Source organism: Notolepis coatsorum, assembly GCF_963971535.1.
Source record: "Notolepis coatsorum genome assembly, chromosome: 4".
Lineage (NCBI taxonomy): Eukaryota > Metazoa > Chordata > Actinopteri > Aulopiformes > Paralepididae > Notolepis > Notolepis coatsorum.
Window position 1 is genome coordinate 27,092,147 of NC_140168.1, and position 18,668 is coordinate 27,110,814.

The following is an 18,668-nucleotide window of genomic DNA, read 5'->3' on the forward strand; positions in this document are numbered from 1 at the left end:
TAACGACGGGTTCGGGAATCGCCACTGGGGCGCCTCGATTTGTCTTTTAACACTGTACAAAAAAAGAATCAAATGCATTCAATTATTATTAAAATTAACTTGTTTTTTCCCCTAGAGATTCTGAACTAGCATCACAGGTAGGGTTGGGTACAGAGAAGCGAGTAACGGGTGGTACCGGTGCCAACATGCTCGGTACAACCCGGACCCAATCGCTACGTTAATGTCGGCGCCTCATTCCATTGCCGCGCTTTATGCATAGCGACCATCACTGGCCCTTTTGTGGTCAGGGACATTTTTTTTCTGTCACCTACCTGTTCAGCCAGCAGCCTCACATTGCACTTCAAAAGTGACACAATAAGCAGAACACCACCATGTCAAAATCAAAACGCTCTCAACCGCTGCTTCACCGCTTCTTTTTAGGTTGCGTTGGTGTTGATTCCCCCCCCCCCCAAAAATAAAATGCTTTCAGATTTCACATTGATTTATTGTCCTTTGTTGTTGTTTTTTCTTTTGACAGGGGATGATCTGGAATATATCATGTCTGAAGTACAGGGAACCTTGGAGTTTTCCGTAGAGCTACACAAGTTTCACAATGTGGATCTCTTCCAGCGAGGGTAAGCATACAGTATTCATCCCAGTCGGCACATTTCTTGCTCTGTGGTTTTAACTAATGGTTCGGGCCTCGCCATCGATTGTTTCCCCCTACGACCATTTTGGTGCGGGACGCCACCTTATTAGTGTAACATATGGTATGGGGGGGGGGGGGGGGGGGGGGTCAGACCGTCTCATTACTGGATATCACCCGTCTTCCCATCAACAAAGGTACATCACGTGAGTGTAAAACGGGGTCATGTTTGCGCCGTCGTATGATGTGTCTGTGGGTGGATTAGAGAGTGGCATCTGGTTGGTCTATGGCTCACAGAAATGCCAGCTTTACAAAGATGATCCCCCCCCCCCTCCCCCTCAGAACGGGATGGGCTAAAGCTTTATTGTGGTAATCCCCTCAGCTGAGTGCACTAATATATTTGTTTTTACTTACTGCCATGTCTATGCTCCAGAGAGCAGGGCAGATCCGACGGGGAGCACATGAAAGCAGCGGTGGGTCTGCCGTTCAAAAGGATAGAACATTCGGCAACTCCTTTGAAAAGAGAAATGCCGCAGCCACCTTGCCTTTTGCGACACTGAAATTCAATTTCTGAAGTCAATGCTAATCTCCCCACCAGACAGGGGGGGGAAAAGCATGCAGTTGTTGCATTCTGAAAGACCCCGTCGTAGGCTGATTGGATTAAAACGCTGATTAAGTCTGCATTTGATTTGTAAAACAGGAAATGGCGATAAGGACACGGCAGACCTTTTGCCTCCCTCTAACTGAAGCAGAGTTAAGGCCCAATACCAGACATAGCGGTAGTATCACGGGCCGGACTCTTCTGGGTCCGCCTGGTCTAAAATCAAGCAATGGCGGACCTTGTCTGGTCAGTGTTTCTGACTGCGTGTACCTAGCATACGGGTGTCATACAGAATATGCATGCACGCTTATTAAAACAGATGGGTGGATCAAAGCTGGTACGCCTGGACTATGAAAGGCAAAGGACTAGGGACAGAGTTCTCTCTCCAGACTGTTTACTGCAGAGCGGAGGGACTCGGAGACCCCATGTTACTGACCAAACACTCTATATCAGTGATGGCTGTCAGAATGTAGAGCTATTTAACACTTATTTTAACCCCAAAAAAATACCACTTTAATACCCCAGCTCTTCTCTATTTAATTTCCATTGTAAAAACACAAACACAACCATGCTAACTTTCACAACACAAACTATTCTTCAGTCACTCGCTTTGTACTGCCCACGCATGTCCTCTTCTGTCACGCCAAAATCCCACAGTAGGCCTACCTTATTATATTCAATCTATTAGACGCGTGGCAACTCAGTTTCACAGACATATTTCTATACCGAAAAAAACGTGCAGTCTGCAACGCTTCCTACCAGTAACAGGTGCAATGCTTCCTAACAGTAACAGGTGCAACGCTTCCTAACAGTAACAGGTGCATCGCTTCCTAACAGTAACAGGTGCAACGCTTCCTAACAGTAACAGGTGCAACGCTTCCTAACAGTAACAGGTGCAACGCTTCCTAACAGTAACAGGTGCAACGCTTCCTAACAGTAACAGGTGCAACGCTTCCTAACAGTAACAGGTGCAGCGCTTCCTAACAGTAACATGTGCAACGCTTCCTAACAGTAACAGGTGCAACGCTTCCTAACAGTAACAGGTGCAACGCTTCCTAACAGTAACAGGTGCAATGCTTCCTAACAGTAACAGGTGCAACGCTTCCTAACAGTAACAGGTGCAACGCTTCCTAACAGTAACAGGTGCAACGCTTCCTAACAGTAACAGGTGCAACGCTTCCTAACAGTAACAGGTGCCCGACATGCTGCCAGAAGCTGTTTCAATCCATCAGCTCCCCAACACGTCCCTTATTTATTTATTGACCTTCAAGCGTTCTCCGCGCTCTCTACCCCGTCAGGACTCCGATCTTCTAAGAGCGCTGCTGTCTGTGGTGAAACATATAAGCCCACAGATGCTATGAGACTGTGTTCACAGCCACACTTTAGTCTAGTCTCAGATTTGCCCACACATCCCCGGAGAGGCGGGATGTGCTTTTTACACAAAGCTGCATTCACTCCGACTGTCAGCGTGACCTTTTGAGAGACACATCGTTTTTTTCCCCCCTTCTGCTCCACACTTCAAACCTCACTGTTTTGACAGCCCCTCCCTCCCTGCCTCCCTCCCTCCCGAGTGTGCATTGTTACGAGATGACAAATCAAGACGATCACAAATTGGGTTCTTTTTCAGCTTTTTTAGAACGTTTACTTTGTATATATATTTTTTTTACATGAAACCCAGTGTGGCTCCTCGGCTGCACACTGTGCTGCTTTCAAACGGCTGTGCATTATTATGTGAGATTCATTATTTATTACCGTTTTATCTTTTCCGCATTAATTATTTAGCTACATTTGTACAACTCCTGACCGGGTTTTGTTTAACATGACGGCGCTACTGATGACTTGTAAGTCGCTTTGGATAAAAGCGTCAGCTAAATGACTAAATGTAAATGTAAATGTAAATGCAAGAAGCAAGCGCATCTCAGCGCCTCGGAGACCACTTGACTGTGTACTGACTGTTCTGGCGTTTGCTTTGTATTCATTCCCAGGTTCTACCAGGTACGAGCTGGGTTGAAGGTCTCGCCTCGCATCCCACACAGATTGATAGCGACAGCGCAGGGGAAAACAGGTAACAATCAGTGACGCCCTCCACCTTCAAATTGCATTGTGTTTATTAAGATTAAGAGAGTGTATGTGCCAGTTTGACTTGTCAGAAAGTGTCACATTGAAAGTGGAAACGGGAGCTGCATCGGAGCTGTAAATTGTTATTAGTCTTCTAATAAAGCTTCTTTTAACACGATCGATGCGTGTTTATCCATTTAGGTATAAATCTATAAACACAATACTGTGAACTAAACAATTGGTGTAAGGTTTTATAATTGCATATTATTGCCAACTGAATGAGTCCAGTCTGATTCACATACCTGTCAAATACTTCTAAAAAGTATTTTTGTTAGTAGAATCAAACTGGGCTGAGCCGAGATTTTATAATGCATCAAATTGTTACCTAAATGATCAGAATCAAATCAAATGTTGGATTGAATTGTTATACCCCTGTTACAAGTATAATATCAATATTTTGGGCATAAATAAATTCCCCGTTTGACATTTAAGCACTATCGGCTCTCATTCTCCGAATTGGATGAGACTATGGCTCAGCCATGTTTGGTACGGTAGGTTGGTTAAAATAGACATCTCCACTTGATCCATGCCTATTCTGTGGATAATGCTCGCATAAATTCCACGCCACAGACATTATTCATGCCAACCAACTGCAAAGTAGGATGAGTGTGAGAAAATCAAGCTTGCACACTACAGGGACCGATCTTATGATTACAATCATCAGCTGTGATCCACATTCTTCGTCCGAATGACACCCATTCTGTCGAAGGTTCTTTTCTTTGAAGTCGCAGACAACAGTAATCTTTCAGAAGGTGTCTTGTTTTATGGCATCATGGCAGTGCAAACAGGGGCCGGGCGTGTCAGGGGCCTATGGTCACACCTTACGGGGGGGGGGCACACCAACCACGTGAAATTGAACCACATGCATGGAATTTACTGCAAGCTCAATACGCGTCTGGAAACCGCCAATCGTTGTCAATTGTAGCTGCTACTCCAGGCGCACGGGTGTAACCATATGCGAGAGCCTTGCATGCGCGTGCGTATACTGCGTCCAAGAAATACCGCTTTTGAATAGTGTGGCATAATATACACTTGTTTTCATGGCCGTATTATTTCCACAAAAACATGAATGACAATATATTTGATCAAAGCGAAAGCATCTCCAATTCAGATGATAAATTGTCAGCCGCCCAGGCACCGGTGGCCACCTGCCAGCCTGCTATTGACGAGCGCTGGCTCATTTATGAGGTTGAAAACCATAGGCTGCTCTTTCATGCGCTCTGAGAGACGCAGAGTAGAAGAGGCGAGGGAGAAAGACACGGGAAGGCCTTGCGGCTGCACTCTGAGAAACAGGTACGGTTGACAACTTGACAGAGTTGGGTGTTCAGCTGCATTTCCTCCAAAAAAGTTCACTTTACTGTTGCACAGAATTACAGGTTTTCAAGATAGAGCCTTTCTATACAGTTATGTTTGTTGTTGTGATAAATTTTTTATTTATTGCAATAAACACATACAAAAATATTTTTTTATATTAGAAATATATAAAAAAGATATAAAAAATAAGACCCCACTGAGAACCCCCCCCCCCCCCCCCCCCTGAGGTCCAAGCCACCACCACCACTATCTTTCTCGATTTACAATGGATGATCTCAGTAAATGATCTCAGTTATCTGATTGTTGATCATTATTTTATCTACCAAATCCGATGTGCGGATGATGCTATACTTGTAACGTCACATCAGAGATTCAGTTGTCAATACGGTCAATACTGATTATAAACAAGCGTAGACTATGATGTATCCTACAATAGACCCACCTATATTCACATGATGATATGACCGGCTGCTTGAGGTCGTTGGTTCTCCTGCAACCTTCACACACAATCTCTTGTTCCTGGAGTAGCCGTCGAATTTACCTGCAACGATATCTTTATGGGCTGCGCAGTGTGCACACAGACTTTGGTGTAGCCCCAGTATTATTGTGAAATCAGGAAGCCCTCCTCCAATAATGAATCAACTGAAATAGCCTGCCCTGGGTAAAACTAATGATCATTCTTTGGTGTCAGAATTCTCCATTGTGTCTATGTTTGACCCTGTTAGGGGTCACGAAAAGGCATCCCCTGTTTTAAGGTGTCACGCATGCTTGAGAACAGTGGTGGAAAGTAACTAAGTATTTTTACTCAGGTACTGTACTTAAGTACGATTTCGAGCTACTTTTACTTTACCTGAGTATTTTCATTTTAGGGAACTTTATACTTTACATTTCTACTACGTTTCAAAAGAACCCATCAGTTAGTTACTTTGAAGAAAAATAAAATGTATGAAGATTATATACTTTCACATTTGAAGTCTGTCAACTTCAAGAGGACGTAATCAAATAGCAAATACTTCTACTCTACTTTTACTTAAGTAGAATTTGAATGGAGGACTTTTACTTTTACCAGAGTACTCATTTATCTGGGTATTGTATACAGGAGCTGTGCACCTCTTCCACCACTGCTTGGGAACCACTTACCTTATGCAGGTGCCTCAGATTTTATGTTGGAAAAAATACAAATAATAATAATAATTTCACAGGGTCACGTGGGATGTCAATGTTTTCTAGCATATCTGTGTTTTCTCTCCACACTGCATTTTGTCTGGATTCACCGCTATGTTATTTGTGTTTTTGGCCGTGTGTGTGTGTTTGACATCTGTTCCGTACACACGTCCGAAAGCTTTCATTAGGGACATAACTAGGGGTTTTCTTAACGTACACAAAATACCCCAAACACACCAAGTATAGTAAACTAACAACTAACAATCTATGCCTTTGACATACAGGTATGTGTTGCTAACTTTTGTTTATTGTGCACCTTTGTGTCGTCTTACCTGTGGGGTTGTGTAGGAGTTTGAAAAACTCACCTTTGGTTAGTTTTCGGGGAAGCAGCACCAGGGCGTGCTCTCATTTGGTAGGACTAGTGCAGTGCCCCAACCGGGGCATGGCCACTCGGAACGCGTGCCCGTTCAGAGCCGGGCCGCTTGCTGCTTGCAGCGTTGTGGAGACCCGTGGTATGGTAAAATGGCACCATATTATATACTTCACTACATGAGGTCGTTAGTCGTTAGTTGATCAGATGAACGGTTCTGGAGATATGCGAAAGTCAGACAGACAGACAGACAGACAGACAGACAGACAGACAGACAGACAGACAGACAGACAGACAGACAGACAGACAGACAGACAGACAGACAGACAGACAGACAGACAGACAGACAGACAGACAGACAGACAGACAGACAGACACACAGACAGACAGACACACAGACAGACAGACAGACAGACAGAGATTCCTCCCCCATTATAGTTGGATTATAGTTATATAATGTAGTTATAGATGGGAGACCTTGGCGCTTGACGCTCCACATACCTACCGTGAAGCTTGACGAGACGGAGGTCTGGCTACATGAGATTATACTCACTGACCACCAGATGCTGGGCAGGGCTCAGGTGTCAATGTGTGTAACAGGGTGTTGCTGAAAAACAGCATGTGTCCAGCGAATCTACCTGGCTAAATGGAGGTTACAAACAACATCATCCACAACAACAACAACAACAACAACAACAACAACAACAACAACAACAAAATAAAGTGAATAGCCTGTCTCGAAATGCCTGGATTGAATGCGTCTAGGCATAACGTCGTGGTCATTAGCGAAAGCGATCTTCACTTAAGAGCCAGTGCTGGGAAAAAACAGCTTCATCCTTTATACGTGTTGCGACGTCTGTCTCATTAGCAATGGCTTCCTGAACGAATTGCCTTTTGTCGTGTCATGTTTTTTGTTCCCTAAGCAAACTCTGTAGATCACAGACAACAAGGTATGACTGGCTAATTGGAGCTGGAAATAGATGTTGTTTTGTAGTACATTTCTCTGCCGTGGAGGATTTAAAGTAAACGTATCGTGCTCTTTTATATATTCTGTGACAGACGCCTTCTGAACTCACCCAAGCATTAAGAACCTGGCCCCCCGGCAACGCAGGAAGCTGGATCACTGGCAATACTGATTTGCAGTAATAAAGGCTATTTTTAGCTCCTCCTGATTGGATCACCATGGGAAAGTGTGTGTGCATGGTGTGTGTGTATATGTGTGTGTGTGCGTGCATGCATGTGTGTGTGCTGTGCACACACACGTACATGCATGTACGTATGTGTGTGTGTAAAACAATTGTATCTCTGACTGAGATATGAATAAGCACCTGTCTCTTTCACAGACACAGTGATAGGAATAGCAGCAGGGATGGACACGGTACGCCTCAGTGATGCCTATTGCAGAATCATGCTCACTACCCGTTGTTTAAAAGGGGATCTAATAGAGATACACATAAAGGTCATAGCTAAATAGTCTCACAGGGCTCCCAGATCCTCAGTAAACAACCATGAATAGCAGTCCTATCGGTGTCCCCCCCCCCCCCCCCTCAGAAAAGCCTAGTGTTCTGTAACACGTCAACGTAGAGTGATTCACGCTCGTGTTTGCATGTTTCACACATCTGTTTAGTAATTAGTAATCATTTCCCCCCCGCTCTTTGCATCCTTCAGCAATGATATCTTCACATATCCATGTAAACATCTACTTAAAAATGTCCGCTTCCCATTTTCAGCAGCGCAATTATCGGCAGAATTTGCATACAGCGTGCTGCGTATACTGTAGCCTCCCGGGCCGGGGGGGCTGCAGTCGCCGGGGTACAGCAGCGGAGCCCTGGCACACTCACCGCACCGCAAGGTACATTGCAGCAGGCGCGGTACAGTAGAGCCCTGGCACACTCACCGCACCGCGAGGTACATTGCAGCAGGCAGGGTACAGTAGGCGGCATAGACAGACCATATTCATATTGTAATTGGAGGGCTGAGCCGCAGCCCCTCCCCTCCCCTCTTCGGAGCTCCTTCGGCAAGGTCAGGTATTACGTGCCTCTAAGCCGTGCAGACAGACAGCCGTAAACGCGCCTGCCAGTGCTCTCTCTCTCCGGTCAGCGAGGGAGAATACATCCATCATCACACAGAGACACAGGGAATAATCCCCTCGCTGTGCTCCCTGGAAAAGTGGACGCCTGACGCTTTAATTGTCTGTGCCCTTCAGACAAATGAATTGCCTGAAGGATCGCCCCCTTGCTCTCGAGTCGACTAGGGGCATTTCGTTTTTACAATAGGAAAAGTGATGCGTACAATCTCCTGATGGCGTGGCGACCCCTCCACCACCCCACCCCGTTCGCCTACACCCACCATAGATCTCCATTCGATACTCTCTCCACACCTGCACGTCAGCATCTGCATTGTCAATGTTTTATTTCACCCCTATGCGTAGCATAGATGTGTGGCAAGTGGGATTTGGTTTCTTCATTGAGTGCTTATCCTTATCATTAGGGTGCAAGTAGCTTGTGTTTTATTATAAATAGGGTTTTGGGGCGGAGTGAAGCCTGGCCTGGATCTTGAGGGTGGTCTTCCTGGGTATCCGGTCACCACCCTCCTCACTCTCTTAGTAGCATAGATGTGTGGCAAGGGGATTGGGTTTCTTCACTGACCGTTTATCCTTATCATTATCATTAGGGCACAAGTATCTTGTGAGCTCTTGTGTAAGTCGACCAATTGGTCAATCTGGTGCTGGTCAGCCAAGACTGCTAGTTGATTAGTTACTCTTAATCATCAACACACACACACACGCACGCACGCACGCACGCACGCACGCACGCACGCACGCACGCACGCACGCACGCACGCACGCACGCACGCACGCACGCACGCACGCACGCACGCACGCACACACACACACACACACACACACACACACACACACACACACACACACACACACACACACACACACACACACACACACACACACACACACACACACACATACATTGGAGGTGGGGGGGGGGGGGGGGGTTGGGTAGGGGGTGGGTGGGGGACACTGTACACTGTACATTAGAATACTGACAAAGCCATACTTGGTCATTTACTGTACAACTGGGTTAGGACATTTGTAGGGGCCAGTTTCGAATTGCAGTCTCCCGTAGGTGTTTTTTGAGAGAGTTTTTGAAAGTGGGTAGTGATTCACATTCCTTTACAGCTTTGGGTAGGGCGTTCCACATTGATGTGGCATAATTCCGAAAACGTGTTTAGTCCCTTGTTTGAGCCGAATCTGGGTTTAACATGATTTGTGGAGCTCCCTCTGGTGTTGTGATCGTGGTATTCACTGACCTTTGGGAAGTATTTGGACATGTACATGGGTACCTTGGTCGTGTAGTGTATCTTGTAGACCAGGCCCATTGCAAGTTGCTGTACTCTGTCGTCTACTCTAAGCCATCCTAGGTTGTCAAAGTGGGCAGGGGTGAGGTGGGTTCTAGGAGTCAGGTCAAGCAGTAGTCTGCCTAGTTTGTTTTGAGATGTTTGTAATTTGTTTTTTAGTGCCTTTGAGGTGCTTTGGTACCATGAGGTGCAAGCATAGTCGTAGTACCCTTGGTCCACTCGTATTATTGTTATAATTGCTGCCACTTGGGGACATCATTAGAGAACACAGTGTACAGTATGTTTCCATAGCTACGCGGATGACACGCAATTGCCTGCCTGTCTCCTAGCAATAAATAAATGGATGAGCAAGAATTTCTTAAGATTAAATGAAAATCCAAACAAAACAAAACTGAAATCCTTCTAGTCGGCCCTATAACAAAAAGACAAATGCTGCTGAACAATATGTGGAAACTTACTCCTTGGATTAAACCTGAAGTTACAAGTCTTAAGTCCAACGCACACGGCGGGCGATTTTTGCCAGGCGACCGCCTTTTTTTGCGAGGCGACTGACAGAATTGTATTGCGTCCATTGTTATGAATGAGAGAACCCACATGGCAGGAGATTTTCGAGTGACGATTGCGCAGCAACTTCTGTTGCTTGGCTAAATATCGCCTCAATCCTATTTTTTGAGGCGACGGCAGGCGACACAGCAAGGACAATGAGGAAATAACATGACTTCTACAGTAGAAGTAGTACAGAAGTTCTACTGGTGTATCATTTGTACACCATTAATTTATCAATACATTCATTGATCAATAACCTACGTATTATTACCATGCTACTTATGTTAATGATTATTAACAGGAACCATTTAAATAAATAACGTTAGTTGGAGAAGCTATAGTGGCCGTTTGTCATTAACTAATAAATTGACAATGCGCCACGATGCACCTACTAGATGTTTTTATACTCGGGTAACAAAATAAGTTGTGGATGTTGACAGAGTTTAATGTCCAGGCTGCAGCTGATGTAGTTTGTAAGGTTTATTGTCCAAAGAAAATGATGGTTGAGAACAAAACGGTTTGCGTCTTCCGTGAAAAAACATTCTCTTTCAGCAGGTGCATAACATTACTTGTCACGATTGGGGGTGATGATGAAGGTGAGGAGAACTCAGTTTGCAGACAAGGATGAAAGAGCGGAGACAGAGACGAAGGGTGATACTTAGTGATGGGTAATTTGACTGAATCCACAACCAAAATACAAAACAAAAGAAAGGCACAGCCGGGCTGGCACTAGTTGAAAAAAACAAAACATAAGGAGGCGAAAACAAGAACAGGACAGGAATAAACTTACTCGACAGAACACCAGGGTACACGGGCATGACACGGGAACAACGCGGAGACAATGACGCCACAACAAACCAACCAACCTACAAGCAATAAATACTGACACTAATTGGAAGACAGCTGGGGGGAGACAGGCACTAGAAGAAAACAATAATCAAACACAACTGGAACAAGGACTAAGCTATTACAAAACACAGAATCAGAATACCAACACAAAGAACAACCTAAACAGATAACACTTGTAACATAGAAACTAATTGCAACAACAGCATATTCTTAATTCAATCAAAAAGGATCATTACTGACTGCATCATCTGCAGGTGAGCGCTAGATGGCGCCATGAGACCACTGTCAATTCCTTGTCTGGGGTAGTGACTCTTATTGTTTATACTGTCCCAGACTTGGGCTGGTCTGGGAGTATAACAATTACTTGTCCAATCGATGGTAGTGAGCGTATTGTAGTGATCAGTCATGCAGTAATGTCAGGAAGAATGAGGAGAGGTTGTATTCGTATATGGTGGTTTAATTCCAGCTCAATATGGGTTTTACAGGTTAATAAGTTATACTTCCTTCGTAATGCACAAGCACAACACAGCTACCTGCTAATATGCTCGCTTCACGACAACCTAACGTCCGGTCCGTCCTCTCATATCTCCCGGGGCGAAACGACACCCCCAGCTAAACAGAGCGACACATAGCTTATTATACCTGAACGGTCGGATCTGGTGTGGGGTGCTAAGCAATTGTCGTTGAGCGACAGACGATCGCATCGCCAGGCGACATCGGTCGCCCGCCGTGTGCTTTGGACTTTAGTGTTATCATAGACCCTTTCGGGACTGTAAATCACGCCAACATCGTTGGACGAGCTATGCTCTCCATGAAATTCCAAAGGTACTCACAGTTGCATGAGGGGTTTCGGACAGACAGACGCTAGGGTTTGAAAGCTCAGCGTTGCTAACAGAGCATGTGAGCGGCGCGGAGCGGCCGAGAAATCCGCTCTTCGCTCTAGACGGCTGAGTTCCGCTCTCATTCGCTCATGTTGGCCCCCCCCCCCAAGCCGCCCTCCGCTCGCTCAGTGCTCAGCTTCATTTGCGCATCAAGCGCTCCCCGCTCCACAGCCCGCTCAGCAGATTTTTTTTTGGAGCATGATGTAAATTAGCTTGATTTGACCAAACTACAACAGTCTGCACCCCCTGGGCCCCTTAACTCTTTCCGTGCCACTCACGAGATTTCTCGTGTTTTTTTATAGGTGGTTGAAAGCCACTCACGAGATTTCTCGGATTTATTTTTATTTTTTTTGTATCGATCTGAAAAATTATTGCATCACCCGAGCCTACCCGAGTATAGCCGAGCGGCGCCGGCCATCACTGTGGAAAAAAGCGCCCCCTGTCGTCTCCCAGATGACATAAGTGATTTTGGAATGGACTCAATGAAAATGAATGGGGAAAAAAATCCGGTACTCCACATTTTCCAGTCCACTGATCCAGCCGGGGTTACCACAGTTAATTCTGGAACCTCAGATCCCCGCTGATCATGGAGTTCTACAGTATCGCGTTGGATCCATACATGTATCGATTTTTTCGAATGGTGATCAGGAATTGGAATATACCAGTTGGATACCATCTGATGTCAGGTAAGGACTCTATGTTATCAGTGTTAGGATAATCAGAGTAAGTTTGATGAAGTTATAAGCTGTTTTGTGAAATGTCTTCTTTCGGTTTCACTGTAAAAGTCTGCGAGGAAATCAACGGGGCGATTATCCGTGCGCGGCTCGAATGTGCTTGCGTGCACGTATAATATTGATCATCTAGCGTTTATTTGAAAACGATTCATAAAAAGGCCGACGAATACTAACGTTGTGGAATATTCCACTAAAAGACGATTTTCATAGAATGCTCCACAATGGGCTGTTTTTTATATCAAAACGGGGGCTTTTCTAAATGCTCTGAAACGGAAACGACGCGATAAAAAAACAATCTGCCTTGACAGCACTGACTGGAAAATAGTCTTTGATAATGCGATGGGCAGATTAGACACATAGCCATAATTTAAAACATAGATTAGGCGATATTAACGTTAACATTGGCGCCGATGGTGGCATTCAGCCGGTAAAAAGGAAAACCCGGCGTGGCGCTCAAAGTGTTAACAATTGTTTTTATTGAGCCGTATTGTATTGTACCCATTCTGCAATGTTAACGTTTATCCATTCAACTAGCTTTACTATGCTAATGTAGCTAGCCTAGCCGCAATGCTATGGCAGATCCCATTCACGTTAGCATGTAATCTAACAACAACAGCGCTCTTTTTGTGAGACTAAACTCTCCGCTCTTGGTGGTACATTGTGTTGATGACTCTGCACCCCCTGGGCCCCTTAACAATTGTTTGTATTGAACCGTATTGTATTGTACCCATTCTGTAATGTTAAATAACGTTTATCCATTCAACTAGCTTTACTATGCTAAGGTAGCTAGCCTAGTCGCAATGCTATTGCTGATCCCATTCACGTTAGCATGTAAGCTAACAACAACATCGCTTTTTGAGAGACTATAAACTCTCCACTCTTGGTGGTACATTGTGTTGATGTTGGTTTCGTTTCATCAATAAATGAGGCAGAACACAGTGAATGTATCCTTTTTTTTTATTGCACTTTGTTTGTTTCTTACTGAAAATAAATTTTGCGTTCACCCGAGGTCCCGCGGTGATTTAAAGAAGGTGGATTCTACTTTGACTTAGCAGGATGTGTAGTGACGGTTCACCAGTCGCGGACTGGGACCGTAATTCCTACTGGGAATTTGACTCAGGCAGGCCAGGCCAGGCCAGGCCCATACCCATACCCCCCCCCCACCCCCCCACCCCCCCGGGAAAAAAAATTCCTTATATCTTGCTGCGTTGTATCACGTGGTGGCACTGTAGAGGCTGTATACACTAGTATAAATGCACCTTCAGCACCATGGACAGCGACGCTGTCACAAAACGGACCATACAAGTTGTATACACTACACCAAAGTGTAGAATAACTACTTTCCAAATAATGGATTGTCCAAATGTTGGGTTATAATACGAAAGTGTCCTTTATAGAAGTTTCTCTACTTCACTGGCACTCTCTGTGATCTAGTCGATTTATCACTCACCCTCTGCGCTGCTGCCGTCAGTTCAACATAATTACGCGTCCCTTACATCTCCGCAGCTTCAATATCAGCATCCAAATCATCCATCAGACTTATAGCTGTTCTATTTCACGGTCAGGTTCCAACAAACTGTCTTCTTTAACTCCGAGTCCCAGCAGTACATCCAATAAAGTGATAAAGTGATCAACATCCGGAGTTTCCACGTCAATTTCAATGTCCATCTGATTCAAAACTTGTGTAGTAACACGGAAGAGCCCTTCGGAGCTAAACCAATCAGAGAGCGTCTTCGCAAACTGCGGCTATGAAAAAAAATCACGCATTCCTGCCTACTTGCCTGAACTTATTATGCGCAAATATAAACATGTATACCGACCTGGCCTGCTTCGGAGTTCAGTGGCCTGACTGCGGGCACAAACAAACAAAAAAATAAAAAATAAAAGTCTGCCAGGCCACCGGGAAAACTCCCGGTGGTCCCGATGGTCAGTCCGCTAGTGTGGTTCACCCTTCTGATTGGTTGACAATAGCCTTCATGTTTGTACATCGCCACCTATTGCTTTGGCATGGTACTACATGTATATTACATCAGTTTAAACCACTGTGTGATCGTGTGCACTGAACGGCTGGGAGCGGCTCGGACCGGAGGAGAGCTCTCGCTCCGTAGTCGCTCTGACCCATTTTAAAACCCACTCCACGCTCACTTCAAAATCCACCGCTCTGCTCGCGCTCCGCTCCGCTCACATGCTCTGGTTGCTAATAAACATTTAAAATAATTTTTATAAACTTGTCAACACTGCTCAAAACGGCTTTACTTCCAGCTTTGGCTGCCTGGTGCGCCTGCACTGTAATCACAGCACAGGCGCACCAGGCAGCCAAAGCCGGAAGTAAAGCCGTGTTGACAAGTTTATAAAAAATATTTAAAATGTTTATTAGCAACGCCGAGCTTTCAAACCCTAGCGTCTGTCTGTCCGAAACCCTCGTGCAACTGTGAGTACCTTTGAAATTTCTGTGCGACACTTGTACGAGGAGCGTTTTGTTGCCAAACAGCGCAACAGACTTAATTGTAGGATTTTTACATCATCGTAGAAGGGACTGTTGATTCACGGAGAGCATAGCTTGTCCAACGATGTTGGCATGATTTACAGTCATAGATTCACATCTAATCTTTAAGTCCCACATTAACCTCTTAAGCCCTAGCCATATTTTCAGAAAATTTATCTAAAAGTACATACCAAAGTAAATGGAAGATTGCTCCACTTCTACAGGGCCATTTGCATGTTCTTGGGACATTATGGACCTCAGGGAATGTATTCCAGAAATGTTGTGTCTGTTACTATGCTTGAGTAAATTGTAATGAACCAAAGGAGAATTACAGGGCAGCAAAGACCGGGCGGCGTGGCTCAGGGGTAGAGCGGGGCGTCCAATGATCGAAGGGTTGTTGGTTCGAATCCCGCTCAAGCCCATGTCCATCCCATTGCCGTTGTGTCCTTGGGCAAGACACTTAACCTACTTGCCTCGTATGAATGTGTATGCATGTGAATGAATGTTGGTGGTGGTCGGAGGGGCCGTAGGCGTTGATTATTCGCCACGCTTCCGTGAGTCTGCCTCAGGGCAGCTCTGGCTGCAATTGTAGCTTACCACCACCGGTATGACTGTGTATGAACGAATAATGGACTCTGTGAAGCGCTCTGAGTCAGAGCAACAGTCAGTCAGAGAAGAGCGCTATATAAATCCAATCCATTATTATTATTATTATTGTTAATGAAATCTACTGTAAGTACAATTACTGTCCATAGCTCCGCCATTTTTGACCGGATTGCGGTTTTTTTCCAGACATTCACAGAAAGGTACAGAAACAATATACATTGTATTTTATGGCAATAACGTTCAGGTTTGTTCGACCCGTGAAATATAATCACGAAAATCAATTCTTCTGCAGCTTTGACAGCGGCTGGTGTGAGCTGGTTAGTGTAGTTTTATGAAATGTCTCCATCGAAAGCCCTGGGTCTTCTCTTTCTTAGGATTACAACGATTTCATGACAGCGTCATTTCCTCACGTCTCTGATGTGTTTCCAATGAAATGCACAGACATTTACAGCTAGACTATTAACTAGAACCAAGAGGAGCGAGCTCATTAGTCCAGTGTTAGCTACCAAGTGAAATGCCTGAATTGAATGTGTCTGGGCATAATGTCATGGTCATTAACGAAAGCTACCAAGCTACATTACCAATTCTCTTGTCAACTACAGTATATGCCCCCAAGAACACTATGATCATTACTGCTGGTTTATTGAAAGTTCCCTGCAACAGCCAAAAGAACATCGGGGATGAAGCCTTTGCTAATTATGCACCAAAGCTATGGAACCTATGGACATCAGGGAGGCTAGCTTACAAAATATTTTAAAAAGTAAGCAAAAAATCTTTGCCTCTTTGCACTCACTATTGTTGTTTATGCTGCTATTCTCTTCTATTTTGATGATGTTGTTGTATTGTTATTGTCTGAATTGCTTTTACCCTTTTTCTTGCATTGCATTGCTTTTATTCTGTCTATTTTATGCTAATGATATGTCTATTTTACTGCTGTAAAGCACTTTGGGCTGCAACTGTTAAATATATATATATTTTAAGTATAAAAGTTGCTATACAAATAAAGTGTATTATTATTATTATTATTATTATTATTATTATTATTATTATTATTATTATTATTATTATTATTATTATTATTATTATTATTATTATTATTATTATCATCATCATCATCATCATCATCATCATCATCATCATCATCATCATCATCATCATTATCATTATTATTATTATTATTATTATTATTATTATTATTATTATTATTATTATTATTATTATTATTATTATTATTATTATTATTATTATTATTATTATTATTATTATTATTATTATTATTATTATTAGTATTAAACACATTTCTTCCTCTTTCCTCCCTTACTTCACCCATCCCTTCCCTACCATACTGAATAAATGTATGTCCCAGAGAGAGATGATAAAAACAACTGATAAACACCCCTCTAACCAGAGACTAAATTAAGCGATCTCAAACCCTGCCATCTTTCCTTGATCCTCCAATCACAACTGTTGCTTCCCTCAGACAAACAATCCACGCAACAGGTTTGTCGACCAATTCAAGCGATTGATCAGTTGACAAATTCCTCAACCATTAGTCCACCAACTGTTTTTTCTTTAGCGAGGACAGCCCTGAGACAAGACGATTTGTTGAAACAGATCTAATTCTTGTATTTTATAGGCTCTTGTCCAGGAGAGGATAATATCCTCCTTAGCATCATGCATCCTAGCCACAGAAAGATCCATGACCTCAAGATATTTATCCATTTAGATTTTGTAAGGCTCCAGTGCATTGCCAGAATTACTTTAGCTGCCATTAGGCCTGCTAATAAGATATGTTTTGGTGTAATGTTAAATCTAGCTCATTGAAATAATTAAGGAGCAGAACTGTGGGGGAATATGGCACGTAATTTCTTAAAATATTGTGTATTTACACTGCATTATATGTATGGTCCATTAATACATGCTGTCCTTTCCAAATAAATGAATACATGAAATGAAATGAAAACCATTGTTATTGAGGAGCACACAAGTTTCCACAAGAGAGCCACATCCTTACATTCCCAATACATGTGCATACAAGTACCTATGTGTCCATCCGGACATAGTGTGCATACTGATCAGTTGAGTACAATGTAGGGTTCATGATTAGGGTTTTTGGAAGTATCTATTAACATTTACATATATTTTCCCAGTTTAATGATTTATTCTCCAGAAATTGTCCAAGATCTTTAGTCCAGACCTGTTCAATATATAAATGGTACAGATCTGACACTAATCCCTTTGTTTGATCTTGTGAGTCCAAACTCGAATGTAACTAATGTGTTGTCAGTGGCGCTTTCGTACACTGTATGCTTTTAGTGATGACCACAATTGACCTATCTCAAACCCTGCCCTTTTCTTGATCCTCCAATCACAATTGTTGCTTCCCTCTGACAAGCTTGAGCTATTAAAAACAATGGGGGAAATAGAAGAGTGCTCTCAGTTTTTTTGTGTGCAAGGGGCTTGCATGCTAGAGCAAACAGGAATGGACTAAAAGGGCAACCTTGATGGCATGAGTGTAGAATTTGGAATTCAGAATTCAGAAAACAGAATTGCTCCACCTGCCGGCCAAATCCTCACCCATGATCGACCTTTCCATCACAGTCGAGAATGCAGCTGTGACCGCGTCCCCGACCGCCAAGAACCTTGGTGTTGTCCTCGACGACCAGTTGAACTTCTCCGCTCACATCGCAGCGACAACCAGAACCTGCAGATTCCTCCTGAGCAACGTCAGAAGGATCCGCCCCTTCCTGACAAAAGAAGCCACCCAACTCCTCATCCAATCAACAGTCATCTCCCGCCTCGACTACTACAATGCGCTGCTTGCTGGCCTCCCGGCCACTGCCACCAAGCCTCTTCAACTCATTCAGAACGCAGCGGCCCGCCTGATCTCAAACCTACCGAAGTCAGCCCATGTCACCCCACTTCTTAGGGACCTACACTGGCTCCCCATTGCTGCACGAATACGCTTCAAGGCCCTCGACCTGGCATACCGTGCGGCAA

The 18,668-nt window shown here is 44.0% G+C and overlaps 1 protein-coding gene across 1 annotated transcript in view; it reads left to right on the top strand.

Annotated features, from left to right (window-relative positions):
• Window positions 1-537: 537 nt before the first annotated feature.
• fam135b (family with sequence similarity 135 member B) overlaps window positions 538-18,668 on the top strand; it is a gene marked incomplete at both ends in the record, with an annotated part of 93,369 nt that continues 75,238 nt past the window's right edge. Inside the window, 3 exon segments of the mRNA XM_084311888.1 lie at window positions 538-614; window positions 3,212-3,291; window positions 7,536-7,570. Of these exon segments, the coding sequence (XP_084168014.1) occupies window positions 538-614; window positions 3,212-3,291; window positions 7,536-7,570 (192 nt within the window).